This window comes from Pseudophryne corroboree, chromosome 8, assembly GCF_028390025.1.
Source record: "Pseudophryne corroboree isolate aPseCor3 chromosome 8, aPseCor3.hap2, whole genome shotgun sequence".
Taxonomy (NCBI): domain Eukaryota; kingdom Metazoa; phylum Chordata; class Amphibia; order Anura; family Myobatrachidae; genus Pseudophryne; species Pseudophryne corroboree.
Genome location: NC_086451.1, coordinates 452,184,838 through 452,207,370, shown reverse-complemented (window position 1 = coordinate 452,207,370; position 22,533 = coordinate 452,184,838). Strand labels below are relative to the sequence as shown.

The 22,533-nt window shown below is 49.3% G+C and overlaps 1 protein-coding gene across 12 annotated transcripts in view; it reads right to left on the bottom strand.

Moving 5' to 3' along the window:
• SYNGAP1 (synaptic Ras GTPase activating protein 1) overlaps positions 1-22,533 on the bottom strand; it is a 496,744-nt gene that overhangs the window by 168,356 nt on the left and 305,855 nt on the right. For 9 of the 12 annotated variants that reach the window (XM_063938281.1, XM_063938276.1, XM_063938275.1 and 6 more), the window contains one exon: positions 687-778. In XM_063938281.1, the coding sequence (XP_063794351.1) occupies positions 687-778 (92 nt within the window). Of the gene's footprint in view, positions 1-686; positions 779-5,120; positions 5,982-17,000; positions 17,435-18,314; positions 18,453-22,533 lie in introns of those variants that run through there. The other 3 variants (XM_063938284.1, XM_063938285.1, XM_063938283.1) reach the window with 3 other exon arrangements.

Sequence of the window (22,533 nt, the reverse complement as noted above, 5' to 3'; positions counted from 1 at the left end):
GAACTAGTGACGGCGCAGGGACAAAAGGCCACTGAGACGCGACGCAAGGTAACGTTACTGTACTGAATATTGGTTCAGCCCACAGAATAGGCCCCAGAATAGCATCCTCTTGTGCACAAGCAGCAGATCACCTTAAGTAAATCAACAGTCTCCATGATGCTCCTACTGGGAAGCATTATGTCATTTGCCAAGATGGCCGCTGTTTGGTCTTCTGCACTTGTGCGTTGCCATCTTGGCACTGTGTAAGGGCGCCACAGTGGGACAGGGAAGTGAGACCCTGCGATTTACTACATTCCACACCTCTAATCACCTCTACCTATATACAGTCACCAGCTGGTGGTCTGTATGCTCCGCTCCATGCGGACAGTCTGTTATATGTATAACTATGAGTACGGCAGCACATCCCACATAACTGCTAAATAAACTACCCCACAGGTTAAGTACTGGGCAGTTTGCGGACATTGAGGGATCTGCTGGTGTGTACTATTACTCTGCCATACCATTGCCAATAATACACACATAATCCAACAAATATGTCAGGTTGTTGAACTGTGAGTCAGCCAATGACATCTATCGGTGTGAGGGTGGGATGAGTAGCCAGGTGCAAGGTGTGAGCCGGTAGCCATATGGCACTGAGCAATTGGTCTGTTAGTAGACAACTCTAGTACTTCTCAGTGGGTACTCACCGACGGTCGGAAGGGGGCAGTTGGAGGAGCGTCCATACTGTGCTGTTTCCCCCCTGGGACGCTTTTCCTCCGGGAACGAGCAACGTGATAATCTGGGAAAAGACAACAGTTTGACATAGGAAATATTAGTATTATAGAGAGAGAGAAAATATGAGAACTGTACAGTTGTAGCGAGGTAACGTAAGGCCTTTGTGAGTAAGGGAATATGGTCGCACAATCTTTATAAAATCACTAGTTACCAGACCGTCAAAATGACTGAACAACGTAATATCAGCGTCAGCGCTGTATGTGCCCGAACGGAGCAACACTTGAATTGCTCCGACGGGGGCGCCATCTAGTGGCCGCGGCGCGCAAAACACTTGAATTCCCCCCATAGAGGTGAGGAGCTGCGTTAGTCTTTTATTATATAGGATACGTATTTTATGGCTCACTCATTGGTAACTACAGCGACTGATATTCTATCAATATCCATAGACTCGCAGGTTCCAGAGTACAATCTGTACAGCGCATGTCGTATACTGAACCGCGAGGGTCAATAACGTACCAACCAGTAAAGTCACTCGCTTTCTCTGTAGAGTAGACTTAGACAGGCACGACTTCTCAGCTGCTGTGGGACTACAAGTCCCAGCTGGAATTACCTTGTAGTTCCATGGTGTCTGGTGAGCCACATGTGCTATTCCTCTATCCTACAGTGATAACTAATGGGTCAGTATGGCGGAATGATAATATGAGATCTCAATTAATAGGGTTGTATAACTGAGCATTAAGAGCACAACATCCCCCCTCCCCCAACCATGCACTCAAACTGGATTTCATTGGCTTAAATAGGCTTTAACGGTTCAGGGGTCGTATATGGTTCACTACAAGCGAAACACGCGGTGTGGCTCATATTTTGTGATACTTATAGGCTCATTTATCAATGAGTGATAAATTTCACTGTGAGTGATAAATTGTGCCAGCCAATCAGCTCCTGGCATGTTACAGACTGTGGGGTCTATTCACGAAGCAGTGGAAAGTGTGGAGAAGTGAGCCAGTGGAGAAGTTGTCCATGGCAACCAATCAGCATTGAAGTAACATTTATAATTTGCATACTATACCATTGTACGGAGCAGCTGATTGGTTGCCACAGGCAACTTCTCCACTGGCTCACTTCTCCACACTTTTCACTGCTTCATGAATAGACCCATTAGTTTGAAAAATTACAGTTAGGGGGTGACTGGCTGGTGCAATTTATCACTCACAGTGACATTTATCAGTCATTGATAAATGAGCCTATATATACTGCACTGTGACGCCATATGCTGATCTCTGAAGTCACCTGTTCCAGTGGGAAGGGCGGACTGCAGGTGTCACGCTGGGGCTGTATAACTTGGGTGTGGTTCATCAAATCGACAGTGTCTAGGTCGACAATGTTTAGGTCGACCACTATAGGTCGACAGTCACTAGGTCGACATGGATGGAAGGTCGACAGGGTTTCTAGGTCGACATGTGCTAGGTCGACAGGTCTAAAGGTCGACATGAGGATTTTTTTTTTTTTTTTGTGTCGTTTTCTTCGTAGAGTGACCAGGATCCCAAATTAGAGCACCGCGTTCGCTCGCCATGCTTCGGGCATGGTGCCTTCGCTCCGCTACCGCTTCGCTCGGCACACTTTACCGTTCCAATCGTAGTCCACGTGGATAGTTAAGTATGAAAAAATTCAAAAAAAGAAAAAAATGTGAAAAACTCATGTCGACCTTTAGACCTGTCGACCTAGCACATGTCGACCTAGAAACCCTGTCGACCTTCCATCCATGTCGACCTAGTGACTGTCGACCTATAGTGGTCGACATAAACATTGTCGACCTAGACACTGTCGATCTTCAGACCGGATCCCGTATAACTTCTAGTCTCCAGCTCTATACATGGTGCCGCGAGGTAGATGGCATTACAGAAATGCAAACTGTAGGAAATGTGCAGTGTTTATGCATACGGAACCATTACATTGTAATGAAGGTCAGAGACTGCTGAAGCTGAACATATGCCTTGCTCAAACTAAATTGCCAAGCTGAGCTTCCTTGTTATAGTAGACTGCATACCGACAATCACTCTTTATCAACGCATCCAGAGCCACGATGCACAGGAATAAAGGTGCCTTGCAAAAAATATAAATAAAAGATATACCTTTCCCTGTGCATACAGACACATGTCACAAACAAGTCCGCATTGACACACGCACATCAGAAGAACACAACGTGGTCGTAAGTACGTGGACAGCTTGTAGTTTGTGTGTGTTGCCCAATTTAGCAACAGCCATCTCTAGCAGGTGTAAAAAATAAGGCGCTTGGTCACGCAATCTCCATAGTCGCAACGTAGCAGCCTGATGGGCCATACTGAGGAGCCAAGTGACTTCCAATGTGTCACGGCCATTAGATGCCACCTTTCCAACAAGCCAGTCCGACAAATTTCTGCCCTGCTAGAGCCGCATGCAGTCAAAGATACTTTGAGAAGATGTATAGGAGCAACAAATAGCTCAGTCGTAGGCAGCACAAGGGTCTCAAGAAGGGGGACGCCGAATGTGGCAGAGCGTTGTGCATTAAAACTGTCTGTCCAGGGTTGCAAAACTCATAACCAAGTATCAAACTCCTAAAGTTCTTCCTGAAGCGACAAGAAGCCTAAATCAGGAGCTTCACAGATTGGGTTTCAATAACCGAGCAGCCAGACGCAAGCCTCAGATCACCATACATCATTCCAAGCGTCGGACGGAGTGGTGTAAAGCGAACGTCCATAGGACTGCGGACCAGTGGAATCAACGATCCGACATCTGGCATTCTGACGGATGAATCTGGGTTTGGCTATGCCATGAGAAAGCCCTCTGCCTGAATGAGTACCGCCAACTCTAACGTTGGTTTGGGGTTGCATCCCATGGTTTGCCCTGGGCCTTTTAGTTCCTGGGAGGGAAAATCTCCGTGCTTCCAACTTTATGCCAACAGTTTGGGAAAAGAGCGTTCCTGTTTCAGAATATATCACCTGTGCACAGGCAAGGTCCACCAAAAAATGGTTTATCCAATGCGGTGACTGGCCTGCTCAGGGTCCTTCAACCCAATGGAACACCTTTGGAATTAAATGGAACCTGGACTGTGCTGTAAGCCTGGCCTTATCATTCAACATCAGTGCCCAACATCACCAATGCTCTAAAGCTGAACGGATGCGATTCCTGCAACCGTGTTCCAAAATTTAGTGGAAACCTTCCCAGAACAGTGAAGGCTGTTATAGCAGCAAAGGGCGGGGGGCGGGGGGCTTGATACTAAAACCCATGATTTCGGGATGAAATATTCAACAAGCATTTATACAGTAGGCGTGATGTCCCGATGTCCACATACTTTTGCCCATGTAGAACGTCTACACATGCGCCCCAACACGAAGGAACACAAGGGTGCGAAATTACATCAGCAGAATATGCCACACACTCACAGCAGAACACACACACACACACACAGTGACACAAGAACACACAAATCTGTATATAAAACACAGAGAGCTCTGTGCAGACGCCCACACAGACACATTGAAATGCGCCGGCTCACAGCAGTGAAATCATTCTATACAAGTATATAATCCACCCACACACAGCCGTGCTGCCTGCAGAACATACAGGTACTGTACTGTGTATATATATATATATATATATATATATATATATATATATATATATACACACAGGCACAGCTCATACATGTACACAGCACATGCAAAGGTACACTACACATTTAAGCTATACGTATGTATATATATATATATATATATATATATATATATATAAAGATAGATTGATATTATATCTATATATACATACTGTATACACCTGTGAAGTCTCAGCTGTGTATATATATATATATACACACACACACACACACACACACGCACCCAGATAATGTGGAACCCGTGCACACAGGGAATGTGCAGACACTGATATACACTACAATGACTTAGTATACTGCACACTTATTATACTCCAGCAAGCAGGGCCCTCATTAATTTATGTATCAATCTGTTCATTACCATATGCCAGAGGATAAATGTTAATTTCTCCAAGATTGCAGCACAGCAAGATCCTTCCATAAGTGCCACCCTCCAAAACCTTCCCGGCAAACTCCCGGTCAGGTACACAAGGAGACAATCGCACACAACTACCGCCACAGAGAGCAACTTGTATAGAAAGTTCCCCATCATTCCAGAACATTGGATCTCACCTGCAGGAGGCCAGCGGCCTGACATACACATGCAATACGCCTATACCTGCCTGCTCACCATACACATGCCACAGTGGTATGACCACACCAGTTGACGTACAGACTCGCACGCATATGTGCAGGAACACACACATGCACACACACACACACACACACACACACACACACACACACACACACACGTACACAGCGGCTTCTCTCTCACCTCAAGACTCAGTGAATCTTTCAGTTTCCTTTAAATTTCATGTTCAAGACCTTGAGTGGGCACAAGCTGTGAATGGCGAACCCCAAACGCAAAGTGAGGAGGGTGCAGGGAGACGGGGTGACAGGAGAGGGGATGTGGGTGCAGTGCCGGGCATGCAGTCCGTGCAGTGTAGCGTGCAGGATTTGCAGTGCTGAGAGTCCACCACAGGATGGGAAGTCCAACATGAGCAGGATGTGGTTGATCTGAGGTGTGCAGTGCAAAGGTATGCACTGCAGGGCATGCAATGCAGAACGGAACAGACATGCAGTGCCGCGTGTGCAGTGCAGGGAACCCAGCACAGGTCGTGCAGTGCAGTATAAGCCGCATGTGCAGTGCAAAAGAGGGGGTGCAGTGCAGAGCGGTATGTGCAGGATAAGAGGCCTCCACGTTACCCAGCTCCCAGGACCAGCGCGCGCTGCATCCTTCCGTATTCACAGGGATGTCACTGTGAGCGTGGTAACCAGGCAACTGTGTGCACGCCCCCTCCTATCACAGGGACACGCACGGGGGGACCGCTTAACTACTTCACAGACAGGGAGAGATGGAGAAGGAGGAAGAGAGAAAAATGAATGGGCCCAGGAGGAGAGGAAAAGAGATGCATGTGAGAGATGACGAGGAGGGAAGACCAGCAGCAGAGATGTACTGAGGGGAGATGGGATGGGGAGAATGAGAAAGCTGGGAGGAAAATGCAGGCTGGGGGGGTGATGGAGAGATGTGGGAAGGAGAACGGGCTGGAGAGATGGACAGGTAGAGAGGAAAAGAGGGAGAGAAATAAGCAGAAATGAGAGATTTGGAGAGAAGAGAGTTGAGCTGTGCGAGCAACCTCCCTGTTACTAAGCAACTGTGCGCGTACCCTGTCCTATCGCAGGGAGTCCTCTTAACCCCTTCCACACACAGATGCTGCCACAGTATGCAGTGCTCCTGAGGTGGGAGGACACTGCGTGGCACAGGGAGACCGGGGGGGGTTGCGTACAGGGGCACAGGCATAGCATGGGGGGGGGCACACAGGGGTATTATATGGAGGAGGAAGCAGAGAATACAGAATGTGGAGGAGTGGGTACCACAGTATGGTGGGAGAGAGAAAGGGAAGTTGGTAGAGGGAGGAAATAGGAGATGGATAATGTGCTTATTTATACCGAGTACCCCCTAATGTGTGCACATTTATTCCCACCACCCCCAAATATGCACCTACGACACTGCAGCTATCCTCATGCATTTTGGTGGTTTTCAAACGAACCCTTAGTTTTGCACGCGTGTTATTTTTTGGCGAATAAAATGTCATTTTTCTATTGAGTTATATTTAACAGGATGAAGAACCCACAGAATGTACAGTATATGAGAACCCAGGGTGAGGGGATGGGCGCACTTTAACACACCGCCCATTACGTAGATGGCCCAGGATGAAATGAGGATGCGATAAAGTTACAGGAATACAGATAAGCAGCTATGGTATCACACATGTATACAGGACAGTGTCACGTGACCACGTCTGTAGGTAACACGGTGTAGCACCCACCACCCAAACATGACTACAATTGCAGCACCAATTACTGAGTGGCCCATTTTGTACCAATTACTGAGTGGGCCATTTTGTAACAATTACCGAGCGGCCCATTTTGTCTCCCCTTAGTTGTCAGGCCCCAGTAATGTCATTCACCTTTAATCACTCACAGGTTCCTACAGCTACTTTGCCCAAGAAAACAAGGATGGCTTTTTGCAGGACTGTTGCTAGGTTTTCAGGAGACCCCGGGCTACAATGTCACCACGTTGTTAGCTGCTCCTCTGATGGCACACTCACGCACACAAGTTACAAGTGACACTAATGAAAAAGGAAGAGTGGCGGGGGACGCTCGCGGAACTCCATTCCCCCACACCGGGGAGACTCCTGAAGAAATCAGGCCTCCACATTTCATCGGCATAATGAGATTTGAATGTCCAAGCTCCATTAGTTACCTTACGGGGACGTTCAAATCTCATTACATGGGCAACACGAGGCCGCGGTGCGGGGGCTGGTGCATGGTGACCAGGCTTTGGCTCCTATCCTGCAGGAGATCTGGTATAGAGGGGGGCAGATAAGTCCCAGCCCTGTGCACCCCCAATATTTGAATAGCTGCTAATGTTGACATGGCACTTTTTTTTTTCAAGGTTTAGGTGCACGGTTCCTCGTCTGTCAGCCTAAACACAGAGAAATACTTCATCTAGAGCAAACCTGCCCATAGCTACACAGTACAGTATGCACCAGGTTGTTGAGCATCTTGTTCTCCGTCCATACAATCTGTCCCCATTCATCTGAACAGGCAGGGAAACAGCAGAGGGAACCCGGCTTGAGAAGGGGATAATCTCAGCACATGTCACCAAATAACCGTTAACACGCTGCAACAGTCAGCACAGCGGCCCCGGCATCGGGGGAGTTAAGTCAGATCCTAGTTGCATTCACTGAGCAATTGCATTTGAAATCTTTGAACCCATAGAATGACAATGCCACTGTGCATTATTAATGTCAGGCAGACAGTGTCCGGCCTCTCTCTTCTGATGAGCAAAACAATGCGATTGTCTAGTTCCTGTATTCAAAAGGACTTGGGTGCAAGATAGGGAAATTCAGTAAGAGCTTACAATCTAAAGGAAACAGCAAACGGAATTAAAAAAAAAAAAGGAAAAGAAGTATGACACAGGGCGATTGCAAAAAGTTTCCGATTTGCACAAGACGGCGGAGATTGTATCGGTAACCAATGTTGGTGAATCCACAGATGTTACCGGATGATCGCTCCGTTCGGCAAAGCTCGGCGTTTTGTGCGTCACAAGTGATATACTGTAAGCAGGGACATTGGTGAGCGCAGGTGAAGAAGAGAGAATCCTGACACGACATCGCTAATGGGATATTACGCTAAACAATAACATCTCTAAATATAACGCATGTTTTGCTGAATGGAACACGACTGTGTGAGGAGAGATTGTAGACGGCGGAGACAACAGCACAGAGAACACACACAACAATTGCACAACGAAAGCATCGCATCTCCCTCACACATCAACGTGAAGCTGTTACCTAATACAGGAAAGGTTATTTGTAATAGCACAATGGTGCGCTGCTCGCAGCCGACAGACGGGTTGTGGCGCGGCACATCTGGGGTTTTTTTGCACTAACACAAATGTTTTTGGAAGTTCATGGTTTCTCGGGGCAAAATGGCTCACACTAGCCTACTCTCTCTGTTGTGTGGGAGACTCCTGAATTTATGTGAGTTCTCCCGGACTCCTGTGAAAGTAGACCAGCCTCTCATGCACTTTCCCAATGAGGTAGGCGGGGTGGTTAGCACGAGGAAGTGATTCATAATGAACCATGGGGGTCATTCCGAGTTGTTCGCTCGCAAGCTGCTTTTAGCAGCTTTGCACACGCTAAGCCGCCGCCTACTGGGAGTGAATTTTAGCTTATCAAAATTGCGAACAAAAGATTAGCAGAATTGCGAATAGACACTTCTTAGCAGTTTCTGAGTAGCTCCACACTTACTCGGCATCTGCGATCAGTTCAGTGCTTGTCTTTCCTGGTTTGACGTCACAAACACTCCCAGCGTTCACCCAGACACTCCTCCGTTTCTCCAGCCACTCCCGCGTTTTTCCCAGAAACGGTAGCGTTTTTTCGCACACACCCATAAAACGGCCAGTTTCCGCCCAGAAACACCCACTTCCTGTCAATCACATCACGATCACCAGAACGAAGAAAAAACCTCGTAATGCCGTGAGTAAAATACCTAACTGCATAGCAAATTTACTTGGCGCAGTCGCACTGTGGACATTGCGCATGCGCATTAGCGACTAATCGCTCCGATGCGAGAAAAAAATAACGAGCTAACAACTCGGAATGACCCCCCATGTCATCACAGCGCCGCCCTCACTGTGGGTTTTATGAATTGCAGTAGTCTTCAGTCAGGGGGGAGGGCATCACCATAATCCCCTGGATTTCCCCCTGTAAATCATGGAGTGTAATCTTTAAAAGTAAGAGATGATGGCATCGGAGCGCCACATTTTGAATGGCAATGAATGGACCTTATAATGCTCCCACATGCAAAAATCAAGATCTAATGTGGCAGAATGTAAATGAGATATAGGGTAGACTGGATTGGGGAGGGTGGTGTTTGTTCCCTAATTTGTCGCTGCTTTTCAAAATTGAAAGTCTTGGGTACACACCTAAACGCTCGCGATCAGCCGAGTAGCTGACCTGTGCCCAGCTTGACCCCCGGTGAACTCATTCACACTGAGCGAGAAATATCACAGTATGTACGTTATATGGGGATCAGGAGGTTAGCATCCAAAGTCTCCTGATCCGGCTGCTGTAGAAACATTACAGAAGCGCTTTAAGTCATTTATCAAGTGACGCTCCTGCATCCCCACCTACACGATCACTGGCTGACGATTGGATACATATGTATACAGCAGTAATCTGTATAGGGACATTCCGCTATCACGTATGGGACATTTGTACTGGTTTTGCCGTATCAATTTTTGTTAAAACTTAACACAGGAAAGTTACAAAGATGGATGTAATATCACACGGCCTAACTAGGCTTATTTTTTTAGGTAGATTTTTTCTTCTTTCTCCATTATACCCAACACAATAAGACAAAATGTAATTGCCAGGTAAGACTCGACATGGCCAGTCCACCACCCTTTGTAAAGGAAACTTCTAATTGATAATTCAGCTCAACTCTTTGTATTAGGAGCCTGTTATTTTTTATGAAAACCTTAACTTGTGCTGAAAACTCAAAAGATGCACAGATACAGATATTTTGTCACTTATGGGACATTTTCACTCGTTTTCATGGAATGGACCTAAACAGATCACACATTTTGCCCCTATACAGCTCACAGATCTATCCCCCCATACAGATCACAGATCTCGCCCCTATACAGATCACAGATCTTGCCCCTATACAGATCACAGTCTCACCCCTATACAGATCACAAATCTATCCCCTATACAAATCACAGATCTCGCCCCTGAACAGATCACACATTTCACCCCTATACAAATCACAGATCTCGCCCCTGAACAGATCACACATTTCACCCCTATACAAATCACAGATCTCGCCCCTGAACAGATCACACATTTCACCCCTATACAAATCACAGATCTCGCCCCTGAACAGATCACACATTTCACCCCTATTCAGATCACAGATCTCAACCCTATACAGATCACAGATCTCACCCCTATACAGATTACAGATCTTACCCCTATAAAAATCACAGATCTCGCCCCTATACAGATCCCACATTTCACCCCTATACAGCTCACAGATCTATCCCCTATACAGATCTCAGATCTCGCCCCTATACAGCTCACAGATCTATCCCCTATGCAGATCACAGATCTTACCCCTATGCAGATCACAGATCTTACCCCTATACAGATCACAGATCTCACCCCTATACAGCTCACAGATCTATCCCCTATGCAGATCACAGATCTCGCCCCTATACAGCTCACAGATCTATCCCCTATACAAATCACAGATCTCGCCCCTATACAGCTCACAGATCTATCCCCTATGCAGATCACAGATCTCGCCCCTATACAGCTCACAGATCTATCACCTATACAGATCACAGATCTATCCCCTATACAGATCTAACATCTTACCCCTATACAGATCACACATTTCACCCCATGCAGCTCACAGATCTATCCCCTATGCATATCACAGATCTTGCCCATATACAGCTCACAGATCTATCCCCTATGCAGATCACAGATCTTGCCCATATACAGATCACAGATCTCACCACTATACAGATCACAGATCTATCCCCTATACAGATCTAACATCTTACCCCTATACAGATCACACATTTCACCCCATGCAGCTCACAGATCTATCCCCTATGCATATCACAGATCTATCCCCTATACAGATCACAGATCTATCCCTTATACAGATCACAGATCTCGCCCCTATACAGATCTCAGATCTCGCCCCTATACAGATCTCAGATCTCGTCCCTATACAGATCTCAGATCTCGTCCCTATATAGATCACAGATCTCGCCCCTACACAGATCACAGATCTATCTGTTGTTATTATTATCTGGTCTTTAACATATTTGTACAAAGCAAAAAGAATGAGATTATAACTATGTTGAGTGAAGTCATGATGGGACCTGTAGTGCAGCATGGTCTGCACAGTCTTCTCACGTCCTCTTTCCCACCAGCAATGTCTCCCTGGATATTATTTTGATATATAAAGCACAATAGAATATGCTGGCACTACAGAAAGCAATGTCCGAGCGCCCCTGGCAAAGTAAGGGACTGGAGCCCCCCATATTTGAAATAGGGAAGGTGCATGTGCAAAAAAGGGAAATAATCTTGTCAGAAAGGGGCATGACTATACAATAGTTCCCCCAATTCAATTTACGCTACACAGTAGTAACCCTTATACACATCATGCCCACACAGTAGCAGTTCCCTTTACACATTATGCCCACACAGTAATTCTTATAACTATAAGGAGACATCAGCAGTGTCTGGCCTGGCTGAGGACGCAATGCCAAGTAGAAAAAAAATGTTAGAGGTACTTTGTGCGCACGAGGAAGGCACGCGCACGCCCAAAAAATGGGTATAGCCACATGGCGCATGGTCAATTAAAACGGGGGCATGATACACATATGACCCCAATACTGCAGTGCCAGATACACATATGCCCCAATAGTGCCAGATACACATATGCCCCCACAGTGCTAGATATGCCCCCACAGTGCCAGATACCCATATTCCCCCACGTTGCCAGATATGCCCCCACGTTGCCTGATACACATGCCCCCACGGTGCTAGATATGCCCCCCACAGTGCCAGATGTGCCCCCACGGTGCCAGATACACATATGCCCCCACAGTGCCAGATAAGCCCCCAGAGTGCCAGATAAGCCCCCACAGTCATATAGTCATAGTCCCCATCCCCCTCCCAGCACATAGCCATAGTCCCCTCCCAGTAAATAGCTATAGCTCCCACCTCCCCAAGCATTAGCCCCTAGTCCCCCCAGCACATAGCTGTAGTCTCCACCTCTCTCAACACAGTCATACAGTAGTCCCCACCCCCTCACATAACAATAGTTCCCCCCTCCCTGCACATAGCCCCTCATCTCCCCAAGCACATAGCCATAGTCCCCATCCCCCTCCCAGCACATAGCTGTAGTCCCCATCCCCCTCCCAGCACATAGCTGTAGTCCCCCTCCCCCTCCCAGCACATAGCTGTAGTCCCCACCCCCCTCCCTGCACATAGCTGTAGTCCCCCTCCCCCTCCCAGCACTTCCCAGCACATAGCCATAGTCCCCATCCCCCTCCCAGCACATAGCTGTAGTCCCCCTCCCAGCACATAGCTGTAGTCCCCATTCCCCTCCCAGCACATAGCTGTAGTCCCCATCCCCCTCCCAGCACATAGTTGTAGTCCCCATCCCCCTCCCTGCACATAGCTGTAGTCCCCATCCCCCTCCCAACACATAGCTGTAGTCCCCCCTCCCAGCACATAGCTGTAGTCCCCCTCCCTCTCCCAGCACATAGCTGTAGTCCCCATCCCCCTCCCAGCACATAGCTGTAGTCCCCATCCCCCTCCCAGCACATAGCTGTAGTCCCCATCCCCCTCCCAGCACATAGCTGTAGTCCCCCTCCCCCTCCCAGCACATAGCTGTAGTCCCCATCCCCCTCCCTGCACATAGCTGTAGTCCCCATCCCCCTCCCAGCACTTCCCAGCACATAGCCATAGTCCCCATCCCCCTCCCAGCACATAGCTGTAGTCCCCATCCCCCTCCCAGCACATAGCTGTAGTCCCCATCCCCCTCCCAGCACATAGCTGTAGTCCCCATCCCCCTCCCTGCACATAGCTGTAGTCCCCATCCCCCTCCCAGCACATAGCTGTAGTCCCCATCCCTCTCCCAGCACATAGCTGTAGTCCCCATCCCCCTCCCAGCACATAGCTGTAGTCCCCATCCCCCTCCCAGCACATAGCTGTAGTCCCCCCCCCCTCCCAGCACATAGCTGTAGTCCCCCCCCCCTCCCAGCACATAGCTGTAGTCCCCATCCCCCTCCCAGCACATAGCTGTAGTCCCCATCCCCCTCCCAGCACATAGCTGTAGTCTGCCCTCAGCACATAGCTGTAGTCTCTCCCACTCCCAGCACATACATCGCCTCCCCACACAGCACATAGCCCTAGTCCCCACCCCACAACATCCCAGCAGATAGCCGTAGTGTCTGGCAATACCTGCTGTGCTGCGCTGCCTGGGATGGAGGATCGCTCAGCAGGCAGGAGCTGGCGCCGGTGTCCGGCACCGCACCAAACTACGTAAAGAAACTGAAAAAACAAACAAAACTACAGCTCCCAGCAGCCCTTGCCGCCAACAGCAAGGGTTGCTGGGAGTTGTTTATTTTCAGTGTCTTCCCTGTAGTGCACTGCGGTGCTGGACACCGGCGCCAGCTCCTGCCTGCTGAGCGATCCTCCGCCCTCCATCCCAGGCAATGCACAGGCAGCTCGGCGCAGTAGGTATTGCCAGACACTACGGCTTAAGGGATTCCACCCATTGGCCGAGGGTGGCAACGTCGGGCGGCGCCCCTGGCGAGGGCCATCCTGGTCAATGGGTAGATACGCCCCTGCACACCAGGCCCTGACCTGTACTGTTTAAGGGGCATCATATCACCAAACATCCCAGCTGAGCCACTGGAACCATTAGAGTCAAGCCACATCACTGGGGGGAGAGCTTGTCCACGCCAAGGAGGGTTGCATGGCCACGCTCCTGGGGGCATACATAGTGCTATGCTGACCCTCATTTATCTCAAGATCCCATCTATGTGGCATGCAGCTGTGCCACCTATCATGTCAGCTCAGCCAATCAGGACGGGGAGGTGGCACCACCATGATGGGGGGGCATGTGGGCATCACAGTGGAGGTGAATAGTGCTAGGCTGCCCCTTATTCCCCTCTGCTCTGAGTTCTCTCTATCCACCCATGCAAAGCAGTGGTTATTGGGACTTACCACACACTTCCACCCCACCTGACAATGCAGCCTTGATCATGAAGGCGGGACAAAGGCATCATGGGGGTAATTTAGATTTGATCACTGGGCTGCGATTTTTGCAGCCCTGTGATCAAATAGTCGCCGCCTACAGGGGGAGGTTATAAGGTCTGTGCAGGTGTTCGTTCGCTTTTGTGGCAGAGCTGTCTCTGCGCAGCCCAGGACTTACTCAGCCGCCGCGATTGTTTCCTGCTGATCGGGGCCGGTGCTGACGTCAGACGCCCTCCCTGAAAACGCCTGATCCTGTCTGCGTTTTTCCAGACACTCCTGTAAAACGGTCAGTTGCCACCCACAAACGGCCTCTTCCTGTCAATATCCTTGCGAACGCCCGTGCGTTCGGATTTTTCACCCCATCCCGTTGCTAGGCGCCGAAGCCTGACGCTGTTGTCTGATGCGCCGGCGCAATGCGGCTCACACGCATGCGCAGTTCAGATCTGATCGCACACTGTGCGAAAATGTACTGCAGCGATCAGATCTGAATTACTGTATCCCCCATGTAGGGCTGTCCAGCCAAGATCAGCAGACTTGTGCCCTTATTTATCAATGAGTGATACATTTCACTGTGAGTGAAAAATTTCACCAGCCAATTCGCTCCTGTCATTTTTTCAAACACAGCCCGTGACACGGAAGTTAGGAGCTGATTGGCTGGTGCAATTTATCACTCACAGTAAAATCTATCACTCATTGATAAATAAGGGCATTGGTATTTAGTCATAAATGACGGCAAACCCCACCTTGCAGCTTCTGCCCTGGGAAACCCCTGGAAAAATTATTCCTGGCTTCAGACCCAGTTCACACAAACCGCACCTATTCCTCTCATCCAAACCATAGGCCCACTGGATCCAGGACAGTTGGGAGGTATGAATGCTCAGCAGAATTTTAGTAGAAAAACAAAAAAAGTTTAGGTGAATGAAGGGTCTGGCAAAATGGGAGCGCAATAGGTTAGAAATGTTTTCCTGCAATAGGTTGGAAATGTTTTCCTGCATGCATGTTTCCATCAACCCACAAGCCTGCAAAACGTTCTCATAGGGCACTTTTACACGAGCCGTTCCATAACGTGGATTATGGAAGTGGCTCCCAGAATATGGAAGTGGCTCCCGGAATATGGAAGTGACTCCCGGAATACGGAATTGACTCCCGGAATACGGAAATGGCTCGGACAGGTTCCTTGTTATGTACACGGTGGAGGAAGCCAGTGGATTACCTTTAGGAGGATGAAACACTGAGAATGCAGGGAATTTACAGGGAACCAGTCAGATGACTGGGGATATTACTGGTAATGTTGTCTCAACACAAAAAATCTCTCTGCGCTGGGTGTGGGGACCGGGTATATTTTAATATATATGTTTAAAAAACAAAAACCTTTAAGATCTATTTTTGTGCTTGGCGACTAATGCCTATAATTTTAGTGAACATTTATAGAAGAATAAAGTGAAAATCAACTCTAATTATATATAACAATAGACTTTTCCAATAGAGCTTTAACTCTTTTATAACTGGAATGAAAGAGTCCCTGGCAGACGTGACCTAGAGGCAGGTGAGGCGACTCCCGGTCAGTGGCGATTTGGCGTGAGTGAGGCCTTTCCTTATCTGGCATAGAACTCCATCTTTCCTTCACACCTAGTGTGAGTATAGGGTGCCAGCATTATCTGGGAAAAGCGGTTTGGTATATGATGGTAACCCATACCCTGCACTTATATTACCTTTAACGCACTTGTAGGTAGGAGGATATATACATGCATATACATACACTGATGCTCTTAACGGGTTACCGACCACAGTTGGTATTGCTCGGCTAAATCTGTCAATAACACAAACCAGCAGCTTTGTAATTATTTCAGGCCTTTCTCCCAGCAGGAATAAGCGGGGTCAGCTCAGGGGAGACTCCATGATGATGAGGCTGAATTATTATATATATTTGAATGTTCTAAATAGTACATACCAGCTCTCTGTATGTACCCTGATACAGGGTTTGGTGGTCGCATTGCTTAAGACAGGCCATAGCAGCCTGTCACACTCAAGCAGGTGTGGAACTACAATACCCAGCATCCCCAACCAGCTAATGTTCTGCAACAGCTGAAAAACCACAGGTTGCTTACCTCTGGCTTAGTACAGGGGTTGCTGGGACTGGTAGTTCCACGTCAGCTGGGGAGCAACAGGCTTACCTCTGGCTTATTACAGGTGATGCTGGGACTGATAGTTCCACATCAGCTGGGGAGCAACAGGTCGCTTAACCCTGGCTTAGTACAGGGGTTGCTGGGACCGGTAGTTCCATGTCAGTTGGGGAGCCACAGGTTGCTTACCTCTGGCTTACTACAGGGAATGCTGGGACTGGTAGTTCCACATCAGCTGGGGAGCAACAGGTTGCTTACCTCTGGCTTACTACAGGGGATGCTGGGACTGGTAGTTCCACGTCAGTTGGGGAGCCACAGGTTGCTTACCTCTGGCTTACTACAGGGAATGCTGGGACTGGTAGTTCCACGTCAGTTGGGGAGCCACAGGTTGCTTACCTCTGGCTTACTACAGGGAATGCTGGGACTGGTAGTTCCACATCAGCTGGGGAGCAACAGGTTGCTTACCTCTGGCTTACTACAGGGGATGCTGGGACTGGTAGTTCCACGTCAGTTGGGGAGCCACAGGTTGCTTACCTCTGGCTTACTACAGGGAATGCTGGGACTGGTAGTTCCACATCAGCTGGGGAGCAACAGGTTGCTTACCTCCGGCTTAGTACAGGGGATGCTGGGACTGGTAGTTCCACGTCAGTTGGGGAGCCACAGGTCACTTACCCCAGGCTTAGTACAGGGGATGCTGGTAGTTCCATGTCAGCTGCGGAGCGACAGATCGCTGACCCCTGGAATAGTACAGGTTATGCTGTGACTGGTAGTTCCACATCAGTTGGAGAGACACAGGTTGCTTACACCTGGCTTAGTACAGAGGATGCTGGGACTGGTAGTTCCACGTCAGTTGGGGAGACACAGGTCGCTGACCCCTGGCTTAGTACAGGGGAAGTTGAGACCAGTAGTTTCACATCATCTGGTGAACCGAAGGGTAGTACATCTCACTTATGTACAGGATACTTTATTAAATTAATAAAGTCTGTGGATCACTGCAGATCAGACTTGCCTACTCTCCCGGAATGGCCGGGAGGCTCCCGAAAATCGGGTGACCCTCCCGGCCCCCCGGAAGAGCAGGCAAGTCTCCCGATTACAGGGGTCCCCCCCCCTGCCCGGCCGCCCACTTAGCGAGTAAAGTGGGCGGTCCGGGCAGGCGATGACGCGATTCTTGTTGAATCGCGTCATCATAGCCACGCCCCCTGCTGTATAATGCCGGTAATAGCGGCATTACACAGCGGGGGGCGGGGCTTACATGGGACAATCCCGTAGTCACGCCCCTGACCCGCCTCCGACACGCCCCCGGCCCGCCTACGCCACGCCTCCGGTCCGCCCCCCTCTGCACTCACATTGCAGCCCGCCCCCTGCCGAACCGACCTGGCTGCTCTCTCCCGGAGAGAGCAGCCAAAAAGTCGGTAAGTATGCTGCAGATTAGTATGAAGAAGAGAGGACACCAGATTAACAACTGGAATGGTGACCGGAATGGAACAGAACGCTGGCCGGACTGGAACCGGAGTAGTAATCGGCATGGAACCGGAATGCTGACCAGACTGAAACCGGAATGGACTGAAGTGCTGACAGGGCTGCATCTGGAATTATAACACTGGAAGTCCTTGAGAGAAACAATAGTTCTTATAGCAATAAGGGGTGGTCTTCAGTATGCCGGCTGTCGGGATCCCGGCGCACAGTATACCGGCGCCAGAATCCCGACAGCCGGCATACCGACACTTATTCTCCCTCATGGGGGTCCACGACCCCCCTGGAGGGAGAATAAAATAGCGTGGCGCGCTGCAGCGTGGCGAGCGCAGCGAGCCCGCAAGGGGCTCATTTGCGCTCGCCACACTGTCGTATGCCGGCGGTCGGGTTCCCGGCGCCGGTATGCTGGTCGCCGGGAGCCCGACCGCCGGCATACCATACTACACCCAGCAATAAGAGACGTATTATTGCAATAGAGACCGGAATGGAAACGGAACAGACTGGAGTGCTCACCGGGCTGGATCCAGAATGATGACACTGAGAGTCTTTGAGAGGTGATGCTCAGTATGCAATATACACCAGACTGGAACTGGATCAGAATAAAGTCACTGGAGTATAGGCGCTCAGCACAGAGCTGTTACTTCCTTAGAAGAGACTATACTGGAGACTTGTTGTTCACAGGAAGTACCCTTTATAGCACAGAGTTTAGACAGATTGGATGCTGCAATCAGCTGACGATAGGCAGCTCCTGGATTGGTTGCTGGAAGGTCAGCTGACAAAAACCAAGATGGCAGCGCTCAGGTCCGGTTTTGAGGGAACTTCTGCTAAGGCCCAAACACCAAGAAGAGAATCAATACTGAAACAGCGGACAGCAGCACTGTGAAGTGCTATGCACAGAGACAGCAGCAGCTGCTGGAAACCTATGTGGGATCATTGCGGACCTCTGCTTGAGCCGGGAGCATTGTGTGGAAACAGCGCACACGGACCTCTGAGCCAGCCAGGACAGACATCGCAATGGTAAGAAACTAGTTTTAAAATTCTGGAGTGTGACACTTTGTATTGGACTTCATCAAGGGGATCCCCTTGATACTGTGTACTTCACAAGATAATAAGACTTTAAACCTACCGGTAAATCTTTTTCTCCTAGTCCGTAGAGGATGCTGGGGACTCCGTAAGGACCATGGGGTATAGACGGGCTCCGCAGGAGACATGGACACTATAAAGAACTTTAGAATGGGTGTGCACTGGCTCCTCCCTCTATGCCCCTCCTCCAGACCTCAGTTAGAGAAACTGTGCCCAGAGGAGACGGACAGTACGAGGAAAGGATTTTGTTATTCCAAGGGCAAGATTCATACCAGCCCACACCATCCACAACGTATAACCTGGAATATACGAACTAGTCAACAGTATGAAACAAACAGCATCAGTCAGAGACTGATCAAAACTGTAACATAACCCTTATGTAAGCAATAACTATATACAAGTCTTGCAGATTTTAGTCCGCACTGGGACGGGCGCCCAGCATCCTCTACGGACTAGGAGAAAAAGATTTACCGGTAGGTTTAAAATCTTATTTTCTCTTACGTCCTAGAGGATGCTGGGGACTCCGTAAGGACCATGGGGATTATACCAAAGCTCCAGACCGGGCGGGAGAGTGCGGATAACTCTGCAGCACCGATTGAGCAAACAGTAGGTCCTCATCAGCCAGGGTATCAAACTTGTAGAATTTCGCAAAAGTGTTTGAACCCGACCAAGTCGCCGATCGGCAAAGCTGTAATGCCGAGACGCCTCGGGCAGCTGCCCAAGAAGAGCCCACCTTCCTAGTGGAATGGGCCTTTACTGAATTTGGTAACGGCAATCCAGCCGTAGAATGAGCCTGCTGAATCGCGTTACAGACCCAGCGAGCAATAGTCTGCTTAGAAGCAGGAGCGCCAACCTTGTTGGCTGCATACAGGACAAACAGAGCCTCTGTTTTCATAACCCGAGCCGTCCTGGCTACATAAATTTTCAAGGCCCTGACTACATCCAGGGACTTGGAATCCTCCAAGTCCCCCGTAGCCAAAGGCACCACAATAGGTTGGTTCATATGAAACCACCCTAGGCAAAAATTGAGGACGAGTCCGCAATTCTGCTCTAGCCACATGAAAAATCAGATAGGGGCTTTTGTGAGACAAAGCCACCAACTCAGACACCCGCCTTGCAGATGCCAAGGCCAACAACATGACCACCTTCCAAGTGAGAAATTTTAATTCCACCGTTTGAAGAGGTTCAAACCAGTGAGATTTCAGGAACTGTAACACCATGTTAAGGGACCATGGTGCCACTGGAGGCACAAAAGGAGGCTTTATGTGCAGCACTCCCTTTACAAAAATCTGGACTTCTGGGAGAGAAGCCAATTCCTTCTGAAAGAAAATTGATAGGGCCCAAATCTGTACCTTAATGGCTCCTAATTTTAGGCCCATATCCACTCCTGTCTGCAGAAAGTGGAGAAAACGGCCCAGATGGAAAACTTCCGCAGGAGCATTCTTGGTTTCACACCAAGATACGTACTTCCTCCAGATACGGTGATAATGCTTTGCCGTTACCTCCCTCCTAGCCCTTATCAGAGTAGGGATGACTTCTTCCGGAATGCCCTTCCCAGCTAGGATTCGGCGTTCAACCGCCATGCCGTCAAACGCAGCCGCGGTAAGTCTTGGAACAGACAGGGCCCCTGCTGCAACAGGTCCTCTCTGAGAGGAAGAGGCCACGGATCTTCTGTGAGCATTTCCTGAAGATCCGAATACCAGGCCCTTCGAGGCCAATCTGGAACAATGAGTATTGTCTGCACTCTTTTTCTTCTTATGATTCTCAATATCTTTGAGATGAGTGGAAGAGGAGGGAACACATAGACCGACTGAAACACCCACGGTGTCACCAGGGCGTCCACTGCTACTGCCTGAGGGTCCCTTGACCTGGCACAATACCTCCGCAGCTTCTTGTTGAGACGTGACGCCATCATGTCTATTTGCGGAAGCCCCCACAGACCTGTTATCTCTGCAAAGACTTCTTGATGAAGTCCCCACTCCCCTGGATGGAGATCGTGTCTGCTGAGGAAATCTGCTTCCCAGTTGTCCACTCCCGGAATGAAGACTGCTGTCAAAGCGCTTACATAATTTTCCACCCAGCGAAGAATCCTGGTGCTTTCCGCCATTGCCACTCTGCTTCTTGTTCCGCGTTGGCGGTTTACATGAGCCACGGCTGTGACGTTGTCTGACTGAATCAGAACCGGTAGGTCGCGAAGAAGATTCTCTGCCTGACGCAGGCCGTTGTATATGGCCCTCAATTCCAGTACGTTGATGTGTAGACAAGCCTCCTGGCTTGACCATAGTCCCTGGAAGTTTCTTCCTTGTGTGACTGCTCCCCATCCTCGGAGGCTCGCGTCCGTGGTCACCAGAACCCAGTCCTGAATGCCGAACCTGCGACCCTCTAGAAGGTGAGCACTCTGCAGCCACCACAGGAGAGACACCCTGGCCCTGGGGGACAGGCTGATCTTTTGATGAATGTGTAGATGGGACCCGGACCACTTGTCCAGAAGGTCCCACTGAAAAGTCCTCGCATGGAACCTGCCGAAGGGAATGGCCTCGTAAGACGTCACCATTTTCCCCGGAACTCGCGTGCAGTGATGGACCGACACACTTTTCGGTTTCAACAGGAGGTCCCTGACCAAGTTCTGGAGTTCCTGGGCTTTTTCCACCGGGAGAAAAACCCTCTTTTGTTCTGTGTCTAGAATCATGCCCAAGAAAGTCAACCGGGTCGTTGGAACCATCTGTGACTTTGGTAGATTGAGAATCCAGCCGTGTTGCTGCAGAATGTTTAGGGAGAGCGACACGCTTTTCAGCAATTGTTCTCTCGATCTCACTTTTATCAGGAGATCGTCCAAGTACGAGATAATTGTGACTCCCTGCTTGCGCAGGAGCACCATCATTTCCGCCATACCTTGGTGAAAATCCTCGGGGCCGTGGAAAGCCCAAACGGCAACGTCTGAAACTGGTAATGACAGTCCTCTACAGCGAATCTCAGGTACGCCTGATGAGGAGGATAAATGGGGACATGAAGGTATGTATCCTTTATGTCTAGTGATACCATAAAATCCCCCCCTTGCAGGCTGGCGATTACCGCCCTGAGCGATTCCATCTTGAATTTGAACCTTTTCAAGTACAGGTTTAGGGATTTTAAATTCAGAATGGGTCTGACCGAGCCATCCGGTTTCGGGATCACAAACAGGGTTGAATAGTACCCCTTCCCCTGCTGAAGTAGGGGAACCTTGACAACCACTTGTTGATGACACAGTTTTATAATTGCAGCTAAAACTACCTCCCTTTCTGGGGAAGAAGCTGGTATGGCCGATTTGAAAAACCGGCGAGGAGGCACGTCTTCTAATTCCAGCTTGTAACCCTGGGATACAATTTTCATTGCCCAGGGATCCACCTCTGATTGAACCCAGACGTTGCTGAAGAGTCGAAGACATGCCCCCACTGGGGCGGACTCCCTCAGTGGAGCCCCAGCGTTATGCAGTGGATTTAGTAGAAGCCGGGGAGGACTTCTGCTCCTGGGAACTAGTCGTAGCCGGCAGTTTTTTCCCTCTACCTTTACCTCTGGCGAGAAAGGAAGACCCCCAACCTCTTCTGGACTTATGCGACCGAAAGGACTGCATCTGATATTGTGGCGTTTTCTTTTGCTGTGAGGAAACATA